The sequence below is a fragment of the Giraffa tippelskirchi genome, chromosome 7 (genome assembly GCF_054371585.1).
Source record: "Giraffa tippelskirchi isolate mGirTip1 chromosome 7, T2T-mGirTip1v1.2.pri, whole genome shotgun sequence".
In the NCBI taxonomy this organism is placed as follows: Eukaryota; Metazoa; Chordata; class Mammalia; order Artiodactyla; family Giraffidae; genus Giraffa; species Giraffa tippelskirchi.
This window is the reverse complement of record NC_137281.1, coordinates 146662520-146689399: the sequence shown is the minus strand read 5'-3', so window position 1 is coordinate 146689399 and position 26880 is coordinate 146662520. Positions and strand designations below refer to the sequence as shown.

The window sequence follows — 26880 nt, the reverse complement described above, 5'->3', positions numbered from 1 at the left end:
TTTCTTTTAAGACATTTATTTAGAAAAATAACCCTGCCCTACCCTCCTCCCTCTGGGTCACCGAACTTGGGAGTCATGCTTGACCTAGCTCTGGGTCAGCCTCCCATCCAGTTGAAGGTCCAGGCCACCCAGCCCCCGGCGGCCGGCGGCCACGCTGCCGGCGGCCGCACACACTTCCAGCTGCCGCGCGTCCCAGTCCCCGGGCCCTCGATCCTGCAGTCCGGCCTCAGCCTCAGCCCTGAGGGAGGAGGGCTGCCTAGGTACAGTCTGTGCGCCCCTCCCAAGGTTCCGGGAGCAGCCGGAGATGGAAGTCTGCTCTCTGCTCGCCCTCTGGGGAGCTCAGGGCTGGAAGCGCGGGGAGCTGACGTGAGGCTGGTGGAAGGCGTGGGCGCTGTACACCACCTCGGGGGGCGAGGGCGCGCCGGGGGCCAGCACGGAGCACAGGGGCTCGTGGCTGCTCAGCACCGACGTGAAGTACTTCATCTCTTCCGTGAGCTGCTTGATCTCCTTCCGCAGAGCCGCGTTCTGCTTCTCCAAGTCTTCACTCTCCTGTGAGCGGAAAGGATGGACACTGCAGGTTACTATCAGGACGCAGGGCAAGATTGGAGGGGCGTGGAGGAGGCAGTGGGAGTTCCGCATTAGATTTCCACTAGCACGGCCAGGCAGGGCATCGGTGACTTTTTCTGCACACGCGAGTGTGTGCACGCGTGCGTGTGTATTTGTACGTGTCATGTGTGTAGATGGGTGCGGTGCCGTGTGCTGTGCTGTGCTCAGTCACGCCCGACTCTTGGCGACCCCATGGACTGCAGCCCGCCAGGCTCCTCTGTCCATGGAGATTCTCCAGGTGAGAATACTGAAGTGGGTTACCATGCCCGCCTCCAGGGGATCTTCCCAACCCAGGGATCGAACCCAGGTCTCCCGCGTTGCAGACAGATTCTCTACCATCTGAGCCACCAGGGAAGCCTGTGCATCTGCATAAACACATGTATATTTGTATATGTATATGCATAGCTGTTTAGATCAAGCCATATGAAATTGCTGATATTTATTTTGACCTAGAAAAATGGCAGTTTCATCTGGTCCCAACTAAGAGAGATGTGTGTGTGTGTGTGTGTGTGTGTGTGTGTGTGTGTGTGAAGGCATATGTGAATTGCATGAGTGTGCTCCTTTGTGTGTATGTACATGCATAGATTTCAGTAAGTGTATATGAAGGTTGAGAGTGGCAAGCGCATGTTCAGGCAAGTGCATGGCCAGTCAGAGCTGGAAAAATGGAAAAGAGTTTGTGAGACTGCTGCTACTGCTACTGCTGCCTGGAGAATCCCAGGGACGGCGGAGCCTTGGTGGGCTGCCATCTATGGGGTCACACAGAGTCGGACACGACTGAGGTGACTTACTTATACTAATTTCACTCTTTTCCGCTCTGTTACACTAGTGTGTTCATCTAATGTTCCCAGCATTTGCATTTAGTCTTATGAATGGAGTCCTTGGTTAACTGTCTACTTCACCCAGATTCTAGAATGTTTGGGGTCTTCTAAATGATAAATGATCAAAGTCCAGCAGAGTTCTCTGTCCCAGCAGCTTGTCCTGTAGAACTCTGGGTGTGGCCCAGCACCTGTGCTTTTTTTCCAGAAACACCTTTACTCCTTGCTTCAGGGAACCATCAGATTCAGGCTAATCAGAAAAACTCAGGACATCCCTGGTGGTCCAGTGGTTAAAAATCCACCTTCCAATACAGGGGATGTGAATTCAATCTCTGGTTGGAAAACTAAGATGCTTCAGAACCCCTAAGTCTGCATGCCACAACTAGAGAAGCCTAGTTGCAACTACAGAGAAGCCCACATGTACCGGAACAAACACTCAGCGCAGCCAAATAAATTTCAAACAGAAAGAAAGACTCAGAGTAAAGAGCGCTGATTACTGATCACATCATTAATTAATCAAGAATTACATCCTGCTAATTAGCATTTACTGGAAAACAATCCCATCTTCAGAAAACCAGGGGAATTGCATTTCCAACGTGATTTTAATGTTCACATTCCTTGACTCAGATAGACCGTCTTTGCTAATCATTGGTACCCACAGAGGAAGGAAAAATGGCACTGGAGATGCAAATAAATTACATTTCTCTTCAAAAAGTGACCTAATATTTGGATTCCAGGTCTTATTTTTCTTGTTCTGTTTCAGTTAGTTTAGTGTTTTCCAAGCTTGCTGTGACATTAGAACTAATCTGAGGACCTCGTAAAAATATAGTTCCAGGCACTTCCTGAAAACTAGAGGTTTGAACTCAGTGAGTTTGGGATTTGGGATTTGAATTCTGGGAACCTGAATTTTTAACAAATGCCCCAGATTATTCTAATCACCAGACAAGTTTGAAAACAATAGCTAGTAATGTTAAATGTGATAATAAATGTGTTCTAACTATCCAAGCACTTATTAAGTGCCTGGCATGGAGTATGAACTCAAGGGCTTGTTGACTGGCCGCCTGATGACATCAACCGATGGATCAGAAGTTGACTCAGAATTACAGTAGGCAGTGAGCAGATGTGTGATAAACTGACATTTAAAATTTGCTTTAGAAAACCAGCTTCAGGTTAATGAGACAGTTACACTACCGACTGCCCTAACCCCTGCAAATGGGAGTTCTTTTGAAGTGGTAAGGAGAACGTGGCCTTATCCATCAAGGCAGCTTCCGTTCGTTTGTATAGGACAAACGCTAGCGTGCTCAACCTCAGCCCGACATTTCCTGTGTGTGGCCCGGGGCTAGAAAATGTGTCCAGGTCGATACAAAGGAAAACCCAATCTCTAAAATGGGGTTGGGAGTTGGGATACCAAGAGCCACGATGGTAGAGACAGGGGCACTGGCTGCTGCTTCTGCAAGGTGTGACCGGCTCATTCATCTCACCATTCGGTTGTTTCCGGGCACATCCCAGAGAGAGGGCATCCCCTCTCTTTACCAAAAGGTAAGATAAAGCAACATATGAGACTGGGGGGTGTTGGCAAGACGGGAACTGGGGGCTGGGAGTCCTGGCCCCTTCCTCTAGCCCTTTTCCTCGCCCCCTCTGAGAGTTTCCACTGGTGACAACATTTACTGTAAGTTCTGTGCTCCGAAGAGCCTGGGCAAACCCCGAGGCAGAAGGGAGGGGCGGGGTAGGCGGGCTGCAGGGACCAACCGCTCTGACCTTCTCTCCGCCCAGAGGCCGGCCAGCTTTCGGGAAGTGACAGCGGGCTCTTCCTCCCTAAGCCAGCCCTGCTGAGCTCCGGCTTTGTCCCCTCCCTCTCCCTCTCCCCTGGGAGATCCCAGAGCTCTAGGAGAGCGTTCAAAACCACCATGGCCTCTAACTAGAAAGCCACCGGCTGCGACAAGAAACTTGTCTTTACCTTGGGAAGCAAGACTGCTTCCTGCCAGGGCCCCAGAAAAACCAGCGCTGCCAGCCCAGGGCCCCTGCAGCCAGCTAGACGCTTCGCAGAGGAAGAGCCTGACTTCCCTCACAGAAGGAAGCAGCTGATCTAGGGCTCTCACCCCACCTGCCCCTGCCCGGCCCAGGTCCACTCTGACCCTCCCTGGGGCCCGGCATGCCCTGCAAAGGGTTCACACAGGGACACCTGGCTTAGGGCCACCTGGGAGCAGCTCTCCACCCAGAGGTGCCATGATTACAGCCCCCTAACTTCCCCCTGAATTCCCAATAGGGCCTGGAAACCGAGAACTCAGGAGGGGAAAAGGAAAGTAACATTTAGAAAGTCAATTTTGGCTTCTAAAGTGTGTGTCTTCTAAGGTGAGGAGGAGGGGCTGCCCTTGGGCTTCCATGTAACCTGCTTTTTACTTTTTGGAATTCATTTAGATCCTTCAGGCTCTTTGCAATAACCCTCTGCGGTGGCTATGTAAGGCCAGCTCTTATCATTGTCTCCATTTTACAGATGAGGCCAACTGAGGCCCTGGGACAAACCTATTGTGCAAACGCCCACTCCCATCCCTAAAGGACTACAGGCTGGTGGCAGCAGGCTGAAACAAAGGGCTATAGATTCACCTAGAGACACTTATTTTCTAACTATCCCTTCCCCCACCCCACCCTGACCCCCCACACCCATAAATTCATTCTCTAAGTCTGTGAATCTGTTTCTGTTTTTTTGTAAATAAGTTCATTCATATCATCGACATGTACACACTGCTATATTTAAAGTGGATAACCAACAAGGCCCTACCATATAGCACAAGGAACTCTGCTCAGTGTTATGAGGCAGTCTAGATGGGAGGGGAGTTTGAGGGAGAATGTATACATGTATACGTATGGCTGAATCCCTTTGCTGTCCACCTGAAACTATCAACTAAATATTATTTATCAGCTCTCAGTTCAGTTCAGTTCAGTCTCTCAGTCGTGTCCAACTCTTTGCGACCCCATGAATCGCAGCACGCCAGGCCTTCCTGTCCATCACCAACTCCCGGAGTTTACCCAAACCCATGTCCATCGAGTCGGTGATGCCATCCAACCATCTCATCCTCTGTCCTCCCCTTCTCCTCCTGCCCTCAATCCTTCCCAGCGTTAGGGTCTTTTCCAATGAGTCAACTCTTCGCATGAGGTGGCCAAAGTATGGGAATTTCAGCTTCAACATCAGTCCTTCCAATGAACACCCAGGACTGATCTCCTTTAGGATGGACTGGTTGGATCTCCTTGTAGTCCAAGGGACTCTCAAGAGTCTTCTCCAACTAGTCCAATACAAAATAAAAAGTGGAAAAAAAAGAAAAAAAGACACATTTTCTCAGAGGTCCGGAAAGTTTGAGTGGGTGACTGATCCAAAGCCTCAGAACCAGGTAGACACAGAGCAGGCCTGGGCTCTGGGTTTCTCCAACTTCAGTCCTGTGCTCCTTTTAGCCCACCCACTGCTTCTCTTGAGAGACTTGATGACTGAGGGTCTCTGGAGTCACTAAGATCAGTAGCCTTAAAAGAGAAAACTGGGTCTTGGTTTGGTGATCCTTTAAGACAACACAAGAACCTTGAGTCAGTCATACTCTTCCAGACACAGAGCTAATCACCACCTCCTGCCCTGCGTTGGGATGGAGTCTAATGTGCAGCTACTCTATGAGAGGGTTGACTTGGGGCCAGACCATCCCCAGACCACAGCATGGTCTGGAATACATGGCAACGGGATGGAGGGGGTGATGGGCTCCAGCAGGTAACAATGGATAGGGGTCTTGGTCCTGGCTCTGGCTGGGTGACCATTGGTGACATCATTTCCCTCTCTGAGCCACAGTTGCCTCACTTCAAACCAGGAAGACAGGACCAACACAGTGATTCTCAACTTTGATCACACACTAGGATCAGTGGGATCCCTGGAAAGTTTTACTGATGCCTGATTCTGATTTAATCAGGCTGGGGTGCACCTGGGCATTGAGTTGTTAAGGGCTCCCCAGGGGAGTCTAATGTGCAGTGAATGTTGAAAACCACAGGATTGGAAGTCCAAGCCCTCTCTAACTCTTAAATATTTCAGATTTTAAATTGACTACCTGTGTGTATTAGCCAACTAGAACCTCTAACTGTTGGGAAGGCGTAGTTGTACGTTGGAAGCAGAGGTATGTAGACTCAGTGTATATGAGATAGATAGTAGAAACCAAAAATTTAAAAGAATAATCCAGTTTGAATTAATAATGACTAACATTTCTTGGGAGATACCATGTGCCAAGTACATTACTGCTAAGTCGCTTTAGTCGTGTCCGACTCTGTGCGACCCCATAGACGGCAGCCCACCAGGCTCCTTCGTCCCTGGGATCCTCCAGGCAAGAATACTGGAGTGGGTTGCCATTTCCTTCTCCAGTGCATGAAAGTGAAAAGTGAAAGTGAAGTCGCTCAGTCGTGTCTGACTCTTCGCGACCCCATGGGCTGTAGCCTACCAGGCTCCTCCGTCCATGGGGTTTCCCAGGCAAGAGTACTGGAGTGGGGTGCCATTGCCTTCTCCGACACCACTCCTAACAGTTGGTAGTTTTTGTCAAGAAGTTGCTTTTCAAAAAACAAGTACCACAGGTGAGAAAAATAACTGTTACCTTCTACTAACATAACTAAAACAAGCTGAAGTTACCATTATATTTAATCTTTGCAACAACCCTATGTGGTAGATAATATTACTAGCTACATTGTACAGAAGAGGAAAATCTAAGGTACATAGAAATTAAGTAACTTGCTCAAGGTCACACAGATTGCCAGTTGTAGCACCAGTACTTGAACTGAGACTGTCTGCCTTCAGAGCCTGTGCCCACCATCCTCTCTTGCCTTTGAAGTCTGTTTAAATCTTATGATATCTGGTAATTATCTCCTGTGAGGCCTCAGCCTGGTTGACTTTCCTATTTCATCTTCCCGCTCTTCCCGCCTCATGCAAAATGAGATGCTAATGTTCACAATTTACCCTCACCTGTGAGGTTACTTGATGCCACCCTTACCATGAACCACAAGCAGCTTGGGGGTGGCTAAGGAGGAGGCTTCTCGGGGGTGTGGGAACATTCTGGGAAATTCCCTAGTGGAGGGGCCAAGAAGGGGGTCACTGTAGAGCGCTTGAATGATGGGGAATCCCCAGGCAGGTCCCTTACCCACAGGGAAGCCAGTTGGGACCAAGGCTGAGGACAAACTCTAACCCAAGGCTCTAGCAGGGACTCTCCAGGCCTTCTGAGCAGGGCTTGGAACGTCTTCCTGCCAGTTCTGGTTTATTGCCTTGACCTTCTCCTTGAGTTTTCTAATCACACTTTCCAGAAGGGTGAAAATAGTCCCTGTGTTTTTCTCCTCAACAGAACCTGCAGTTATTGGTAGGGTGACCTTTCAGCTCCCACCCACACTTCAATACGAGAGTGGTGTGTGAAGCTCACACTCAGCTCTTGGTTCAATCCCCAGCAGTCTGCAACACCCCACCCCCTGCCCTCCCTAGGCAGGACTAGGGTGGAGCCCACCATTCCCAGAGAAGTCTGTGAACGGAGAGGTAGGGCACGTCCCAAGCCATAGTGGGATCTATGCTATGTCTCCCACCAATCCTGGGAAAATAGCCCCCACTCCTGTTCTTCACCTGAGGAGGAGAGAAGAATCACTAAACCACAGGTCTTTGCACTGAATTCTGGAGAAATCTACACTTTTGAGCCTTAAAGCTGAAGCTCCAGGACTGTCAGCACCTGGTCATCCACTAATATTTAACCTCATCAGCCACGCCTCTCAGGGCCCTGCCTGGGGTCCTCTCTTCTGTTCCTTGGCTTTCAGGACCATGACTTCATTGACCTCATATATGAGAAACACTATAAGATGGCTCACTCAACGTCTATCCCAAACTCCTTACCCCTGCTTTCCTCTAGAGAGGCTAGGGAAAGAATTCCTCAATTACCCAGCTTCCCCTGCAGCTAGATAGGACCATGTGACAGATTCTGACCAATGAGACATAAGCAGAAATACAGACAGGGAGGGGATGAAGCTTCTCTTCCCCTGGAATAAAAGGGAAAGCCTCACCAGGCAAAGGCTACCCTCTCTGGACCCAGATTGATGCCTGGAGATTCAGCAGCCATCTTGCAGCCTTGAGGATGAAAACCACATCCTGAGAATGGCTGCCCAAGAGAGAGAAGAAGCTTGGTTCTTTGATGACATTCTTGTACTATCCCTTGTCTGTCTACTTCTGAACTTCTTATTTGAGAAAAATCTAAAATACAAATGGTGACTTGTTGACGCCTCTGTTTGAAAGTTTTCCTGTAACTCCTGATTGCTACCTTAAGTTAGAAAGGGTATCATTAGCAAGTCCAGTTTTGAAAAACAAACTAATAATTTCCATCAACGTCAAGGTCTGAACTGTTTTCTTTGGTTTTGTTTTAAGCTCCAGGTCTCTGGGACAGAGTGTCTGGGTATATACCCACAAAACTGCCCCAGATTCACTCCACACATTCTACCACATGCATCGGACAGGCTTCAAATTTCACCACTCCCCAATTCTCAGCCCTAGTGCACACTGCAATTGCCTGAAGAGCTTTTTTTTTTTAAATCTTGATTCCTGAATTTCACCACTGAGAGGTTCCAATTTAATTGTTCCAGACTGGGTTCAGGCATCAAGATTAAAAAAGTACTTCCCAGGCGAGTTTAATGAACAACCAGCTTGAGAAGTATGTTCATAGTAGATTCCTCTTGAAAATAATAAAACAATATAAATATATACAATGTTTGATTTAGTTAAATTTATGATATCATATTTATATATTTATTTATATTTTGTTTTATTAAATGCATTTATTGTGTAACATAGTATAAATAATGTAAATATAAAGAACTTTAAAGAGGGAGGAGGACATTTCTAAGTCAAAAATTTTTCTAAAAGTAAATGGCTATTTAAGGCAAAGAGTCTTATAGTTGGTAAAAATTTCAAGTGGCCCAGAATAGTTCATTCTTATGGAAAGGCAAGAGGTAGAGGACTTATTGGAATCTCATTAATGATAACTTCATCCAATTATTTGTCCTATGGATTGTGAAGCTCCATGAGAGCAGGAGCCATCCTTGTCTTCACTGTTTTGTCCAGTGAAGGACAAAACACTGTCTGGAGTGAAGGACAGTGTTTTGTCCTGGGACCGTGCCTGGCACGCAGTAAAGTGATCAGTAAAATGATGTTGCTTGACTGCCAACTTGGAGTCTGTAATAATTTACCAAAATCTGAGACCTGCATTTGAAGAGTCTTCTAAATTTGTGATATCCATGAAATTTCCCAGGGAGTGTTTAACCAAGCATTTAAGTACTTTTATTGCTTCTACTTTTAACTCTATAAGAGTGACAAATGAGTGTGTTGGTGGTGGTTTAGTCACTAAGTCATTTCTGACTCTTGCGACCCCTTGGACTGTAGCCCACCAGGCTCCTCTGTCCATTGGATTTCCCAGGCAAGAATGCTGGAGTGGGTTGCCATTTCCTTCTCCAGTGGATCTTCCTGACCCAGGGATCGAACTCGGGTATCCTGCATTGCAGGCAGATTCTTTACCAACTGAGCCATCAGGGAAGTCCACAGATGAGTGTAAGAGATTCATTTTCTTTTTTTTTTTAAGGCCTGCTTAGCAACACTTTTGTTCCCCAAACTGAAGCTGTGGAGTGGAGGCAGCTGAATTACAGCACTGTCAGAAGTCTGCATGCAGTTTCCCTGGCCTCAACTTAACCTGTTCCAACCAAACAAAGCAAAGGAGACCTGACCAACTGTAGTGAAAAACCCAGCCAGGGAAACAGTGTTCTTAAAGTTTGTATAAACAACTGGAAAGAAAGGCATACATTTTCATATATGATAATACTTCTGATATCATCATGTGATTGATTTACAGGAAAATGCTAGCCTCTCTGAATTAAACAAATAAAATCTTCTCTCCAATGCAAAACTGACAAATGCCCTATTGCTTTCTTTTGACATTTGCTCTTGCATTATTTCACAAACAGCCCAGTGAGGTGTAATTGCTTTACATTTTGTAGATCAGAATTTAGGTTCAGATATATCTGCCCCCTTCCTGTCCCCATTGGATTTTAATTCATTTTACTGAAGCCCCCACCCCCACCACATCTGGTTCCTGCTCCCTGGGGCGCAATGGCCTTTTTTCCTGAGTTCCTCTTCTTGAGCTCACAGTCCTGGGCCCCACAAGGCATCTTTCTGACCCTTGACAGGCCCCACAGAGTTTGGCCTGAAGGCTCTGCAGATAGCACCCTTTCCCAGGATCTTCCCAGGCTCCTTCCCATGACTCATATTTGATTTCAGATGTCAGGGCCTCAGAAAGACCTTCCTTGATCACCATTCCCAGCCCTGTCCTTAAGTCACTGTTAACATTGCACCATTTGGTTTCCTTTGAAGCCCTCCTCACACTGTGTGATTAGTGAAATAATAAATAACAATTGGTCAGTTGATTTTCCAATGTGACTTCTGATTGAATGTAAGGTCCCTGAAATCAGGAACTTAGTCTGTCTTGTCCCTGCTGAATTCTCAGCACCTAGGAAAAAAATGCCCATAGGAGGCATTTCATATATACTTGTACAGCGGAAAGAATCATTTCTGTCGACATGAGCTCCAGTACTAGGAATATGGCTTTTGCTTTTGTCATTTTCTGGACTACCGCATCCTCTTAGCAATAGGCATATTTTTGTGCCAGCTGAGTAACTGGAAAATATTTTAGTAACAGGGTCATCTCTTGCAGGAAATTGCCTTCTAGCACCAGGAATCTAGCCCCTCTAGTTGGTTCTGAACTTAATCTCTACTCGTGAATTTCCTAAGAGCCTTAGGTCATCCTCCTTGGTTCCCCTCAATCTAGTGTGACCAGATGTTTACTGGGACAGTCCCAGTTCATAGTATTGTCCTAGTGTAATTTTTTACTAGTGCCTCTTTTCACTCTCAAGAATGTCCCTGTTTGGAGAATAAATTATAAGATCTCCTACCAAAGCCTTCCTCCTAAATTCTAACTCAGGGATATCCTCACTGTTCTCATCCTCCGTTTCCATCAGAATTCACTCAGTGTCTATTTGATTATTTTCTTATTTTTTTAATAAAAAACATACAATATAAATACATTAAAGATATTTTTTTAAAGTATATCCACCCATGATTCTGGTCCTCTAAACACAACCCTTTTCATTTGTACACGTTGCCATCTTGTCTTTTTTAACAAATAATAGCAACCAAAATGTCCAGCATTAGAAAGCCATGTAAGGCAAACTGTTGATCATCCATTTGTTGATACAACCATTAAAATAATAATTATGGTGATTTTTGTAAGTGTGACAAAATTATGACAGAAAAGAAAAGACAAATTTGTATATATACTTAGAGTACACTTACAAAATCACCATAATTATTACTTTAATGGCTACATCAACAAACAGATGATCCACAGTTTACCTTACGTGGCTTTCTAATGCTGGACATTTTGATTGCTGTTATAAATAATGGTGTAGTGAACATCTTCCAGTCTTTGGTTACTATTTTTATAAAAAGTTGTGTAAGATATACAGTGTCATCGGCCGTGAATGTATATATTAATTATTACAACAATCTTGTTGGGATTTGGGTGTTGTAATTTTAGATGATTTTTTTTTTTTTTGGCCTTGCTGCGTGGCACTGGGGATCTTAGTTCCTCAATCAGGGATCAAACCCATGCCTCCTGCAGTGAAAGCTCAGATTCTTAACCACTGGACTACCAAGAAAGTCCCAGGTATTGTAATTTTAAATAATTTCTTTTGCTAACAAACTTTTTGAAAGTTTCTTAATTTCACTTTAATGTTACAAGTTATTGATTACTAAGAAGAAATAAATTTCTATATATGTATTCCCTAGTACAGCATTCTCAACCAAGGACAATTTTGACCCCCCAGGGAACATTTGGGAAGATTTAGAAATATTTCTGATTTTCATAACCAGAGGGATGAGGTGGTGCTACTGGCATCTAGTGGGTAGATTTTAGATTTTACAATGCTGGAGACCAACCCCCTCCCACACACACAACAAAGAATTGTCCAACTCAAAATGTCAATATTGCCGAGGCTGGGAAACCCATGGTGTGTATTGTTTTCACAATCAGAATAGAAAATTGGGTTATGTTCATTTCAGTAGGAAAAAATGTTACGTAAGCTTTCTGTTCATAGCCTTTGCCCACTTACCTATTGGCATCTTGAGGTTTTTCTTAAAAAGGCTGTTCTTTCTATACTATAAGTATTAAATCTGAATTCATTTAATTTGACAGAAATATTTCCCCTAATATGTCATTGTCCTTTTGATTTTGGATTACACCTTTAAGATCTTTTTTAAAATAAAGGTGCTTTGACTTCCCTTGTGGTTGAGTGGCTAAGACTCTGAGCTCCCAATGCAGGCGACCTGGGTCCAGTCCCTGGTCAGGGAACTAGATCCCTAAGACCCAGCACAGCCAAATAAATAAATAAAATAAAGGAACTTTTAAATTTAGCCCCTTTCAACCTGGGACTCTCTGCTTTTCTGGTCTCTTACTATGTGCTTGGGCTCTGTGGCTGAACAGTGTTGGGACTGTTCACATGTCCTGGTTAATGGCCTACTTCTTGACTCACCCTTTGCAAAAGGATGTGTGAGGGCAACACCATCTGCAGAGCAAAGTCCTGCTCAGCAAAGTGGCACAAAAACAAAAATAAGTGGTGGAAAGGCAAGAGGTTTCGTTTCTTGGGTGTCCTTGAGGAAGACAGCCGTGTCCTCACCAGGAATACATACAGCAGGGTGATCTGGAGCATCTCGGAGTTTCTTTTTAATTCTGCAATTCCATCAAGAAGGAGGCATGACCACAGTTACGGTTATTCCCTCTACGAACTCCAGTATGGACCCACGGCAGGGTTCGCTACAGGTACTCCGCAGTCTGAAAGGGACTTTGTCCTGTGGAGCCAATCTATGGAATCCCCCTAGGACTCGGGGGGCCTGACTGAGTCCTACAGAGGAAACTGAGAGAAGCCCAGAGCAGCTTGGGGTTTGGTGAGACTCCCTCATCCTTTCCAAGAGAAAGTAGTCTGGTAGCCGCTGAAAACAGCTTCATGAGGACTTCAGCTGAGTAGGTGCTGCCATTTCTGACCTCGACATGTAATCACATTCAGACAGAAATTCCTTATAGCGCCAAATACACCTGCTGACCATAACCACACTGACCCCTCATTAGGAGGACAAGCAGTTAGGGGTGGTGAATTCCTCGGTGTGTGTTTCCTTCCCAAATGAGAATCGTCAAATTTTTATTCTAATTTTTAAAACGGTACACGTTTATTATAACAAAAAGAATTACAGAAAAGTACCAGGAGTAAGGTGACTTATTCAAATCTCAACCACATAGAAGTAGCCACGGTTAGCATTTTGAAGACTATGCTTCCAGACATCTCTTTATGCATGCAAACGTGCCCCCAAACCACAAATTTTACATCAAGAGGATTATACTCTGCATATTCTTTGTCACTTGCTTTGTCACTCAATGCCATGTCATTAACATCTTTCTGTGTTGATAAATACAGATCCACTTAGTCATTGTTAGTGCTAGCACAGAATTATAGTGTATGAATGTGTCATAATATACTTATCTCCATAGCTGGGCATATGTCTAATTTTAGAGTATTGATAAAATGTATACTGTTCACAAATAATGATGAATCGGCCATCTTTGTGCATCATTGTTTCTTCAAACTCCTGTAGGTGGAATTGCTCCACCAAAGAGCAGGATGTTAGTATTTATTGCCACACAGCTTTCTTTAAAAATGGTCTCAATGGCTTTGATCTAGTGCTTACTTTCTCTGCTAGGCTTAATGGTGGAGGACGAAAAGTGCCAACTTTGGAGGATGTTGCTTAAAGAACAAAAGGAAAAAATTCAGGAAGGGGTTCAAGGAGGATCAGTCTTCACGAGAGTCCAAAGGAAGAGGCTGTGTTACCTAGTGCTTAGGAAGATGGGTTCTGAAGTCAGACAGACCTAGTAACAAAATGTGTGACCTTGGACAAGTTACTTAACCTAATATAGGAATGACAAAATAAGGTTTTTGTGCAGATTAAATGAGATAACTGCAGATAGAGCACATAACACACAGTGCCTGGTATATAGTTGTGTGTTCAATTAATATGTTTTTAATAAAAAGGAGTTCATAGCAGTAGAGGCACAAGAGAAATGTCTTTTCCATGGATAGTTCACTGATTTTACACTGAACTTATTTAGGCTGGAATTAGCAAGAACATTCTTTCGGTAGTTTTCATTTTGCTTTATTTTTTTACCTATGACTTCTCTATACAAATAAAACTTATGGCATAATCTCCTAGAGGGAGAGAAGAAAAAACCTGATAGAATGAAAAAGAACCATCAACAGCCTTCTTGTCCAGGCCTTACCAGAAGACCAAGAACACTGTCTCCTTCTAAGGAGGCCTGAGAAGTGAACATCTTTGCTGAGCTTTGCTTCTTCCATTACTCAATTTTCCTCCAGTTATAAAAACCTTATTTCTCACAGCATCAGCTTAATTTCAGACATAATTTACCCTCCTGATATTTGCTATATATGACATTAAAGATCTACCCTGAACCTGTAAATCTGTCTCTATTTTTTTTAAACTAGTATGAGATCTTTCACATTAGAGGCAGCCCCAGGCAAACACCCATCCCTCCTCCAATCTAAGTATATGAAGTTCCAGCTTCCAGAGCTGACCCTGTAGCTCTGCTTTGCTTCCAGTTCCATCCTCAAGGCCAGATCTGACTTGTCAACATCATAGCTCTGGGCTAATATTACTGCCTCTCCATCACCTTCTCTACTTTTAGCCTTTTCATGAACACAGCTTCTCAATTGATCTCAATTCTCTTTCCCACTAACCTGGGACACAGACCCAAAATCCTTCCTGCTACAAGGCACCAGAGTATCTCACAGTTACCAAGATAACCACACAAATGAAACTGATTTGCTGTCCCTTGCAGTGGTTTGTTCAGTGCTGGAGACCTTAAGATTACTCATTAGAAATCCCAATTGACTGTTGTCCCAAAGGACTGAGATATTTATACACAACGTTCAAGGGATAAAACAGCACAGTGGAAGACTATTAAATGTTTGAGATCAAATTAGAAAAGAAATCATTCTAATGCATATGTAATAATGATCGATATTGGGAATTTAATATCTACATTATATAAATAAAAGCACATAATAAAAACATCCAAACTATATAAAAAGGTACAAAAATGCAAAGTATCTCTCTTCTGCTTTAGACCTTTTGTACTACTTTCAGAAATATATATCGTTAGCAATTTTGGGGGAAAACATACTTGAAAATTTTTAAGCTTATATGCATATGCACATACATGTTTTTATTTTCGTTAAAAATATGCATGGAAGGAAACTATACTCCAGACTCATACTTGTTCACTTAAGAGTATAAAAGCTTGATAATCTTTTCAGAGTAGCACATTCAGATTTAACTTGTTACTTTAATATTTTCGTGGTATTCCATTGAATAAACCAACTGTAGTTTATTGAATGAGTCTCTTACTGATGACCATTTAGCTTGTTTCCAGTCTTTGCTATGACAAGCAATGCAGCAAGGATTATATCTACAAGTACATAATTGTGTAATCAGTGAATATGTTTGTAGACAGATTCCTAGATGTAAAATCGCCACGTTACCGTGTATGCACGCTAGTAACTTTGGTCAAACTTTGGTCAAACTGCTCTCTAATGGAGTTGCACCGACTTATACTTCAGTAGTACGTGGTGGTACCTGCTTCATCATCATCTTGGCAACATGGTGTGTTAGCAACATTTTCTGTCTTTGTCAGTCTGGCAGAAGGTGTAACTGCTGCTTTAACTGTCATTTTCCTAACTGAGGTCTAGCAGCTTTTCTGTATTTATTTACCATTTATTTTTCTTTTTCTATAAATTGCCTATTCCTGTTATCACTCATTTTTTCTTTTGTTTGTAGATTGTTTTCTTATTCATAAGGGCTCTCATATATTAAGCAAATATGCCCTTTTTTGGTCATATGTGTTGCAGGTATTTTTCCCAGTCGTCACTTGCTTTTGATTTTGCATATTAGGTACTTTGAGCTGTATAGACATTTTCAGTTATGTATAAAATACACTTTTTATTGATAAATGTGTATCAATCTTTCCCTTTATGGCTTCACGGTTTTTCATTTTATCCGGAAGACTTCATTCCAAGATAAATATTTTTAATGCTAATTTTTCAAATTTCTTTAATTTTTCTTTATTTAATCTATATGCATTGTGCAAGAAGTGAAGACGCTAGCTTTTTTTTTCAAATGACTAACCAGTTTTCCCAACACGATTTATTGAGTACTTCATCTTTCTCTTGTTTGAAATGCCATCTTAGACATTTTGCATTTTTGCTTGTGTCTTAGGAACTAACATTTGTATTTGTCTCTCAAATTTGAGTTTGTTTGGAGGTCTAATTCTATGTTATATTCTGTCCAATATTCTATCTTTTCTCCATTGTTTTGATTTCTATATTTATAATTCACTTTAATATCTTATTCAGCTAATTGTCTCTAGTTACTCTCCTTTTTTAGAATTTTCCTAGAAATTCTCACGTGGTTATTTTTCACAAGGTATTTAGAATATCTAATTTAATTTCCTCCAATACCTAGAAAATCCTATTTTATTGAGATCACATTAAATTAGATAAATTTCCAAATTAACTTAAGGAAAATTGCTATCTTTACATAAGACATATTTTTTTCAATTATTTGAAATTTTAAAAATCACCTAGAATAATTTTGAAGCTTAATACAATTACACCCTGGATTTTTTTGTTAAATTTATTCCTTCTTTCCATTTGCTGTTCTTGGTATTGTAAACAGAATCTTTCATCCTATTAAATTTTTTAATCTAGTTTGCATAAGACAAGTTATTACTTTTTGAGTTAACTTTGAAAGCTGACTGGGTTCTTATTATTTTTAAAAGTTTTTAGCTGATTATCTTGGATTCAGTTATTAATGACTAATACCTTTTGAAAGTGAATGGCTCAAGATATGACTTTCTTCTTTTTAATCAATACCTTTTACTATGCTTAACGGACTCTATACTTGACTGTGGGAGAAAATGAACTGAGTGTGCTGAGTGCTGTATGAGACACCAATCAAATGAGAATTAAAACAGAATGTGGGGCAATTCCTTGGTGACCCAGGGGCTGGAACTCTTGAGCTTCCACTGCAGAGGGCACATGTTCAATCCCTGGTCAGGGAAGTAGAATCCCACATGCCACGAGGCACAGCAAAAACAAACAAACAAAAAGACAGAATGTGGATACTGCTGATATTACGATTATGAAAAGGAGCTCCTCCTGACTTGGTTTATGTGAGTGGTAGTCAAGGCCAGAAATGTTATCACATTGGCATGAGGTTAAACCGCTTGTTAAAGCACCAGCTTCCCTACTGTGTTATTTTAAAAGCAATCTATACGCAGAGTGTTGATGCAAACCACTTATAGGATAGATACTGAAAATGCTAAATAATAGGTATTCCACACTATCACTAGAGAAACAGAATAATTTTTTTGCTATTTTAAGAGAAATAATAGTGACAAAGTTGAAACTGAGAAATCAATCGTTACCCCAGCATATAAGAGGCTAGCATATTAATACAAATGTGGTCCTTACTTAGGACCACAGTACTTTCTAAACTCCAGTCTTTTACATCTTGTTAGGTGAGTCCTATGGCTGTGCCAGAGAATGGTTCCAGAACCTCAACATGTGGAGACAAGCATGGAAAGGAATCAAGGGCAAACCAAGCACCCAACTCTAAGAATGCTCGTGGTAAATAGAAGGCTTTCTACCTGAATCACAAACATGATTAAGAGGATAATGGATGCAGAAGATGGGTGATTATTGTCTGAGAGGAAATGAACATTTCACATCACAGTCAAGCTCTCTATTTGATGGTGGCAGATTTGTATGTTGCTGCCAAATTTCAGATCACAGCCAAACCCTCTGCTTGATGGTGGCAGATTTATATATTGCTGCCAAAAACTTCTACCCAAAGTCAAGAAACATAAGTCACATTGGTTGCAACACTCAGGCGTGGTGTATAAACTCTGAGGTGTTCTACTCACTGGTCAAAAAGTGAAGGTGAATGCCATGGTGCTCAGAAGAAAGGAGTGGGGAGGAGTCTGTGTCCAGGTATGGCAAAGATGAGAACATTCTACAGACTGAGGGCAGGGGTTTGAGTGTGGACATGGTGACTACATGACTTGGGTCTCCATGGACCCCCAAACCCCAGAGAGTATCCTGGGATAGTCTTGACGAGTAGAATCAGGTGGCTCAAACTCCTTTCTTGCAAAGAGAGGCAGCAGTCAGTGTTAAAAACCTTGCCATAGCAAGGAGGCATGCGTGTCAACCTCACTGATGTCCCCAGCGAGTTGAAGAGAGACCAGGGGGTTGAGTTCCTAGGGAGACAGTGGCACAGCTTGAGATAGGGAAGACGCCTCTACTCTTGTTGGGAGGCAGGGGCCTCTCCATTGCTAGGAGTGACAGGCATACTTTGGGGACCATGTCCAGAGGATGTTGTAGAGAGTCCTGAGCATCAAAAAGGTGTGTCTGAACTTTCCAGCCTTTAAGAAATCTTTCAGCTCTGAGATCCTGTGATTTATATATAAATATAAATTCATATGCATAAAACTTTAGTTGTAATCATCTTATTTCTTATAATGATAACTATCATTAATATTACTCTTATTATAATTAAAATTTTTGAATATTTATGATATGCCTAGGAGGACTGAGCTTGAACTGTTTATATGCACTCTATCTATGAGGTAGTCATTGTCCTGTTTTCCTAATAAGGGAACTGCAACTAAAGGAGGGAAAGAACCTCTCTACAGTCTAAGGTGGGTCATACAGACAGTGAATGGCAGAACTGGGGTTCACACCATGTCCTTATGACAGCGGCATTGCTGAGCAATACATAGTTTCCTTTTCTTTTTTTTAAATATTGCCAACTTATAAAGCCTATAGCAGATTTCCAGTTTCAGAACATTGTCTACTTCTACTAAAAAGTAGACTTTATTGTTACTGATTTTATTTATTTGTTCATTTGCTTGTTCTAAAGAATATTGAATAAGAATCAGACGCTGATGGAGGCAAAGTTAGCAATCACAGATTTTTCAAGCCTAAAATAGTAAATTGGAGGGTTGTGAGCCCCTAAGCCATGGTGAAATCATGGAGAACATACAAGCAGTAGGGCCACCACCAGCTTAACATTTAGACTACTGATCACAATTACCAAAGAGAACAGACTTAGTGTTCATTTGTTCTTTCTTTTGAGGCAACAGATATTCATGAGTATAAAACTACGTTAGTATGCATTGGAAGACATGTTGAATACATTTCAAATAAAACACGAGCAACCAATCAGAGGTCTTCACACTGCCTGCTCTCTGCTTCCTTACAAAGTTAAAAACACTATCTTTTTACCTAAAACTGCATCTTTCTTTTCCTTGATGGGATTAACACAGTTATTCTTTAACTGGCCAGTTACCAGACTAATCTTTCAAATAAACATAAGCATATTCATTTTTGGTGCCAATCCCCCTTTCTATCATTGGGGTGAATTCCTGGGATGCTAGGGATCTGGGAATGGTTCGGGGTGGGGGTCAGCGGGGGAAGGATGAGAAAGGACAGTGTTGCTAGAGGAAGGGCTGAAGGGAGAGAAGAGAAAGGAGCTAGTGAAATAGAGTTGATTGAAAAAGGAGCAAATTAAAGGGCAGGGTGAAGAGAGGCGAGGTGGTAAGGTGAGGGAGATGAGGAGAAGGCTTTGCTATAAGAAGCACACAGCCACGATTTGTAAACACTGACCAAGATCTTGCGCTGCTGGAGGAAAGGCAGTTCTGATCACCTAAGGCCCCTGCTCAAGCCAGGGGTCAGGGCTTCCCTAGAAAGTGCAAGACTGGAGGCAACTCAACCAGGATGATGACTGCTAGATATGTGCACTTGCAAATGTATCATTCACAGACCTCTTGGCATATCACCAAACTAGAAATTTTGAAATCAAACCTTAATAATGTTCAGAAAAGAAGCTGTGGGGTGCAGCACCCTGTGGACCTCATTGTCCCAAGTGCAGGGCCCGGAGTGGCTGCCCCACTGGCCTCCCAGGGGATGGGACTATATATATATATGTGTTCCTAGCACTGTGAGAAGACAGGCTCCCCCAAAGCACATAACACCTTCTGAATTGCTCCCAAAGGCAGTCGTGACTTCTGTTCTCTGGCTTCATGTGGGATGGGGGTCTCTCATGTTATCCCATCCCTGAGCAGGTGGATCTGCCTTCCACCGGCCTCTGGGCTGCCCACACTCAGCTCCTTTCCTCCTCATGCCATCCTGGGGCTCATTTCTCTTTCAGCCTCCTGGACCATTTCCTGCGACAGAATCTTCTCCATGCACGCACCCCACCTGTACCCCTCATTCTTCCACTGACACCCCTACATACACATCTCCACACAGGCAGATGCAAGGCTCTGTCTGGGTGTCCACAGGCTGGTGGGGAGCAAAGCCTACCGTCCAAGAGGACGAAGAGAGGTCTGAACACTCACCAGGTGGAGGGTGTCGGCTTTCTGTGTCTGCCTCTGCCGGCTCTTCTGAGCGGCGATGCGATTTTTCTCCCTTCTCTGAACCTTCCTTACATCATCAGATGAGTCCTGGGAAGCAGAGATGAAGAGAATTAAGGGAGTCTACTCCTCTCTTCTGAGCTGAAGCCGCCTCTCGTGATGTTTGGTATCCTGCCATCCACCCTTCCATTTCTTCATCGTTATTTGCCTGTCCACACCCTAGTGGCCAAAAGGCTGAACCCAAAAGGGAACTCTTCCCCACACTCTGTTAAGCTCTCTCGGGGCTCTGTAGCTTTGGCCAGAAGATACAGGAAGAGGGCAAAAGAGCTTGAGGCCTCAGGAGGGCTGTATTTGGAAAAAGATGGTTAAGGCGATGAAGTGTGTTTCATCACCTCTCGTATTCAGGGCTGCTCCACCCTTATGCTGTCACTTCAGGCCTAGAACCATCTTGTTATTTTGTTTTCTAAAACGTTGAGCACTCACTATGTGCTTGCTCCTGTGCAGTGTTTTTCCCTGAGGTGCTCTTGCTGAACCCCCCAATTTGATGAAGTTGATATGAGTATTTGCATCTTACGTGGGGGAACGAAGGCTCAAAGAGCTTGCCCAGGAGCTCACAGTACTCTGGAAAGTTGCATCCTCCAGTGCTGAGTCTGATGCCTCTCCAAGCTACTCCCTCACCCACTACCAACTACTTCTTCCCTGGTGTGATCCCTTGGGGCTTCTGTTGTCTCCCCCTCGCCACCAGACTGAGGTCCCCATCCCAGATCTGCCTCTTTGTCCCCTGCATTCCGTTCCTTACGCTCAGTGACCCTGACATCCCCCAGGGTGCCCTGAGTACAAGGCCTAGTGCAAACTGGAGACCAGGAACAGTTTTAATGATGGAGATGACCTGGCCCTGGCAGGTTGGAGACGAGTGCTTAGGAGGACCCGGAGACCTTGGGTGTTGTCTGAGTGCCTCCCACAGATGGGCGTGTGCTCTACTTGGGCAGAGAGGTTAGCTCTGGCTTTGCTCAGACGCTACAGGGTAAGTGTAGAAGTTTGACCGAAACCCTCCTGCACCCCCAGCTCTGTCCCGTCTCACATCCCCGCAGGCTAGAGAGACACAGTTCCCAGGACAAGAATCTGCCTGCCCAAGCATATGTCTCACCAATGTGCCCAGTACTTCCAGGCCATTGCAGTCAGAGGGCAGTGGGTTAGATAGGAAGGAAGTGCTCTTCCTCTCAGGGGGTTGGGGAGCCGGGTTACCATGAAAGCCGTGAGTAATTTCCTTCCTAAGAAGAGCACAGACTTCCAGGCTGTCTGAACAGCTCTGATAGGGTCTCCAGCCGAGGACTGGATTGTGTGTCCTCTAGAGGTCTCCACTAGGACTCCTTCCTACCCGCCTCTCTCTGGTCAGGTATTGACAGAAGCTGTAGTATATGTTTGTATACTTTTATTCCGGCTGCAGCATTTTGAAGACTCTCTCAGACACCCGTACGAAGGAAAGAAGGCAGTTTTTAAACCCCAGAGTTGGAGAAGACATTGTCCTCCACATTCGTATTTGATGAGCAGGGAGAGGGCTTCCTGTGGTGAGGGCTGTCAAGGAATGTGATGAGGAGAAAGCCCCGGGAAATGGGAAGCAGCCAGGATGCTCTTGATATTTTGTTTTGTTTCTTTCTTTTTTTTTAGCAACCCACAAGCTGAAAACTTTTCAGTTGGAAGTCACAATTTTAGACACGCAGAATCTCCACCTTCCTCTCTCTAGTTTTGCCAGAGCTGAGCTACGAGGGAATAATTTCGAGTGCCCAGAACCATCTCCTGATTCATTTCCTTCCTCCTCCAGCCCCCCTCGCCCCGTCCTGTGCCAGCAACAGGTTCTGTGCTGGGAGGTAAGATAGATCCTTCCGAGCTGGCATGGGGTCCTCCTCCTTCCAACTTTCCTCCCCCCACCCCATCCCTTTCCTCTCCTCTTCTGCCAGCTGTCTCCTGGGCAACCATCTAGCTTTCAGGGTGTGCGTGCCTTCAGCCCGCACCAACGCTCCTCCCCTCACTCTGCTACCGCCTTCGAGAGAGGCAGACTCTCTCTTCTGAGAGACCGGAGTTCTTTGGTGCCCATTCCCCTCTCGGCTTCCTAGAAAGCTTCCTGGGATGGGACCCCAAGTGAGGTGAAGGCGATGGGTACCATCAGGGGACTCGGAGAGCATCCTCTGCCTAGAGGGGCGGAAGAATGAGGGTCCCCGCCCGAGATGCACAGCTTCCCTGCATCCCTTGAGTCTAACAGGATGCTCCCGCCACCAGCCATCTCCTGGCCCCTCAGCATCCCTGGGCAGAGGCCCAGGAAGCCTGGCCCTCTCCCTGCTGCCCCGGAGAATCAGGAGGGAGGAGGAGGAAAAGGCAGGACCCTACCTGTTTGCCGGGGGGTGGAGAGCGGCTGAAGCTGGAGTCACTGCTGTCGGAGCTGTGAGGCATGGCCGCGGTCTTCCGGGCTCTCCACGCAGCCCCAGGCGCCTCGGGGCTCTCTTGTCACCAGCCGGCCTCCCTTCCTGACGGCTCCCCCCCGGCCAGCAGCCCACCCCCCTCCGCAGGGCCCTCCTCTGCCCGCCTTGCAGCCGCCTCTGACCCCGGCGTCCTCCTCACTCTGGGGTGCAGAGGCTCTGCTCCCCACAGGGACATGTCGCTCGCCTTGGGGCTCTCTCTTGTGGTTTCTGGTAATCGCGCTGTAAGTCACATGGGCGGAAACTTAAGTTAGAAGTTAAATTGAGAGACAATACATATCTGGGAAAAGACCCACCGAATTATGTGAAAGAAAGAAAAGACAAAAAAAAAAAAGATACACAAAACCCCAGATACCTTCCGACAGTTTGAAAGGCAGAACAGCTCACTTCAATTGATGAAGATAAAAAGAGAAAAACAGCCCAGGGAGGGAAAAACCCCAGCCAGAATTAGTAAGTCCGTCTTCTGTCAACATGGGCAGAAAGGAGAGGACAGCAAGGAAAGAATTTCCACTGTCACCCGACTTGATTTTTAAACCGAAATGAAAGCAACGGGCTGGGATTTCTTTCTGGTTTTTCACCAAAGCAGCTGCCCCTCTTGTCTTGCCGGGGGGGCCTTCTCTGTCTGTCTGTCCTGCCTTGGGGTGGGCTGGGGGTGAAGGGACCCAAGGGCTCGGTCCTCTCCAGACAGACAGAAGGGGTGGTGGTAGGTCTGAAAGCCACAGGGGCTAGCCTGGAATCGATGTTCTAAGCATTTACTCATCGCCTATGCCTCTTGGCATGTGCTCTCTCTAGAGAAAAGATGCCTCCTATGTTGAAGGTCTTTCAGGGGATCAAGGTTAGCCTGGAATCTTAATGATTCATGAAGGTCCCAAGGTCAGAGCCCAGAGTGGAGAAACAGTTGAACACACACACGGACCCAGAAATGAGCACTGTACTTGGAGTCGAAATAATCAGGATTTGAAATTTCCCTCTATCCCTTAGTATGTCTGTGGCCTTGGATAGCTCGCTCATTTATCCGTAAATGAAGGATGATAAAATCTTCTCTGCCTACCTCTCAGGGCTGTTTCAAGAAGCAAATAGAAGTGGATTACAAAGCCCCAGCAGACTGTAAACTATGCCGTGAAGACAATTGTTAGTCGCAGTGCCACTTGTCCTGTTCCATGCATGTTTGATAAGTTCTCGATATGCAATCCCTCACACACTTGGGCATTCGGGCTTTCAAAAAATGTCTTGCCTTATTCCCCGTATGGCTCCAAGCTAAATATTTGTCTTGCTTAGTCCTCACAGGAAGGAATTATGGCCCCTGAAGGATGTTGTGTCCACTGGCTGAATTTCTGCCCTAAGACAATACTGTCCTAGAGGTAAATTGAGCAAAACAAAATCCCTTCCCCCGTGGAAGTTGTATTTGAGTGGGGGAAGGAGACGGTAAACAAAGGAGTTAATATTTAACACAGCAGAAGGTGACAAGTGGCATGGAAGAAAATAAAGTGGGCAAGGGGTGGGGAATTCTGGGGGTCAGTGGGTTGCTGTTTCTGCAGGATGGTTGGGAAAGGCCTTCCTGAAAGGGAAACAAATGAGCAGAGACCTGAAGGGAAGGAGGGAGTGAATGGTGTGGGTGTCTAGGGGAAGAACATTCCAGCAAAGACCTGAGGTGGGAGAGGAAGATCAGGGAGGCCAGTGGAGCTGGAATGAAAAGCTGTGAGTGGGAAGAGGTGAAGTCAGCGAGGCACCAGGCGTTTACGTTGGCCTTGGAGGCCACTGTTAAGGATTTTGGCTTTTGTTCTGAAAGAGATGGGGAGCTCCCAGAGGACCTGCCCTCCCACTTGGACGCTGTGATTCTCTACCTCAGCCACTGTCTGTTCCCAGCATTCATCAAACTTAGTAATTATTTACTTTGTTTTCTCTGGGTATTCCCTCTTTGGAAGGTGAGCACCATTTGTGAGTTTCATTCAAAAAGTGTTTATTGAGCACCTACGTTGTTCCCAGTTCTAAGTACCAAGGATATAGTAAGTATTTTGACTGTTTCTCTGAATGAGATAATGAATCTGTTTGTTTTGCTGCATGACAAACCACAAAAAAAAAAAGAAAGAAATCTCAGTGGCTTAAAACAACAGCCATTTAGTCAGCTTTCGAGTGAGAGGATCATCTGGAATATTCCCCCCGGGAGCAGTTGTGCTGGGCTGGTCTCAGCAGGACCTCATCACGTGTCCTCAGATACCTGTAGGATGGTTGATCATCGGCTGGTTTAGGACAATCTTGGCCAGGACAGTTCTGTTCCACGTGGCTTCTCATCCCTCACCAGGCTTGTTAACACAGCTCTCTGGATTCCAAGAGGAAGGCTGGAAGCATTCAAAGCCTCCTGGGGCCCAGATTTCCCACCATGGTCCTTCTGCCATGTTCTATTGGACAAAGACAGTTACAAGGCCAACTCAGATGCTCTGGGTTGAGAAAGAGACTTCATCTCTTGATGGGAGGAATTTAAAGAATTGTGGCCATGTCTGTGGTCTCCTACAGATGGGGTTTTAGAGCAGGAGTGATGAGCTCTAATTTAGGGTTTTTGTATTTTTTTTAATTAATTTATTTAGTTTTGGCTGCATTGGGTCTTCATTGCTATGCACAGGATTTCTCTAGTTGTAGCTCATGGGCTGTAGAGTGCAGGCTCCATAGTTGTGGCACATGGGATTAGTTGCCTCGAGGCATGTGGGATCTTCCCAAACTAGGGATTGAACCCATGTCCCCTGCACTGGCAGATGGATTCTTAACCACTGGACTACCAGGGAAGTCCAGAATTTGGGTTTTAACAGGATTTCTCTGGAAGCAGTTGAGATTTAGTGTAGAGGAACAAACAGAAGTAGGGAGGCCAGTTAGGATTCCAGCATTCGATTATTGCAATAATCCAAATAAAAAATATTGGTGACAGTGACCAGTGAAGTAGTGATGAAGGTGGTGAGAAGTGGGCCATGTAACAACCGAGGACTGTGTCTCTCTTATTTACAATTATATTCCCAGGGTGTCGCTGGGTTGCTCAGTCTTGTCCAACTCTTTTGTGACCCCATGGACTGGGGCCCACCAGGCTCCTCTGTCCACGGGATTTCCCAGGAAGAATACAGAAGTGGGGTGCCATTTCCTTCTCCAGGGGATCTTCCCGACTCAGGGATTGAACCCTCGTCTCCTGCTTTGGCAGATAGATTCTTTACCACTGCACCAACTGGAAAGCCCATACCCAGGGCGTAGTAGATGCCTAATAAATAGCTGTCAGTGAAATCAATGTCTGAGTAAATTTCCAGAGAACTTTGCCTGTAACTAATGGCTCTTATCATGACCCACCTTGTCCTGTATCTTTTCTCACACTTAGTGTGCTGAAAGCTCTGTAAGGATAAAAGCTGTCTTGTTAGTGTTTCATTCAGTTTAATTTAACACTGATTAATGCTAATTATGGGACTTCCCTGGTGACTCAGATGGTAAAGAATCCGCCTGCAATGCAGAAGACCAGGGTTCTATCCCTGGGTTTAGAAGATCCCCTGGAGGAGGGCACAGCATCCCACTCCAAGTATTCTTGCCTGGAGAATCCCCATGGATAGAGCAGCCTGGTGGACTACAGTCCATGGGGTCGCAAAGAGGCAGACAAGACTGAGTGACTAAGCACACACACAATGCCTATTATGTGGCAGAAATTGTAAGTCTGAGTAAGACAGAGACCCCAACCCCCATAGTAAGAAGGGAAAGAAGTCCAGTAACCAAAAAGGCTATCAGAAGTGTCATAGTGATGTAATAAGTGAAGTTCTTAATTCTTTGAACTTTCTTCCATTCAACAGTAAATACTTATTGTATGAATGACTGCTTTATTCTGCAGTTCCAAATCAATACACTGCTTTAATATTCAACAGAGATTAATGAGGACAGAAATGAAAAATTAGCTCTCATGTAGAAAGATGGTCTCCTTCAATAGTAATGATTACAAATTATTTTTAAATATTTAAAATTAAAGAATAGTAAACACTTGCATATCCACCATTAAGCTTAATAATAAATAAGATGAATAGAACTGAAGGCCCCTATAAATCCTTCTCTAATCCTGTTCCCTCTCCACCCAGGTAACAGTTATCCAGAATGTCGTTCTTATCATTCTTACATGTTTCTCTTTATTTGAACCATATCTGTATGTATACCTAAGTAATACACAGTGCCGCCATGCATTATTTTTAACTTCTTACTTTGTCATATTTTTACATTTAATTTCTAGTTTTTATTACACAATATCTGAATGGTCACAGCAAGACTTGGAATATTGGCATTCCCACTGAGGTTTTTCTGGAGAACACTACAAAACCACCAAGTGACTGATGTAAAACAGCTCAGTCAACA

General features: G+C 44.5%; 1 protein-coding gene and 1 long non-coding RNA gene across 2 annotated transcripts; one reads left to right on the top strand and one right to left on the bottom strand.

Moving 5' to 3' along the window:
- Positions 1-22720, bottom strand: BATF (basic leucine zipper ATF-like transcription factor). The gene is made up of 3 exons (XM_081509268.1): positions 22427-22720; positions 20027-20131; positions 1-549 (listed from the first exon to the last, which is right to left on the bottom strand). Exons 1-3 carry the CDS (start codon positions 22487-22489, stop codon positions 340-342), a joined length of 378 nt encoding a protein of 125 aa, XP_081365394.1. The 5' UTR covers positions 22490-22720; the 3' UTR covers positions 1-339.
- Positions 5252-9247, top strand: LOC145514925 (uncharacterized). Its single transcript, XR_014060566.1, has 3 exons — positions 5252-5333; positions 5485-5566; positions 9038-9247. It is a non-coding gene; the product is annotated as an uncharacterized LOC145514925 (long non-coding RNA).
- Positions 22721-26880: the final 4160 nt, after the last annotated feature.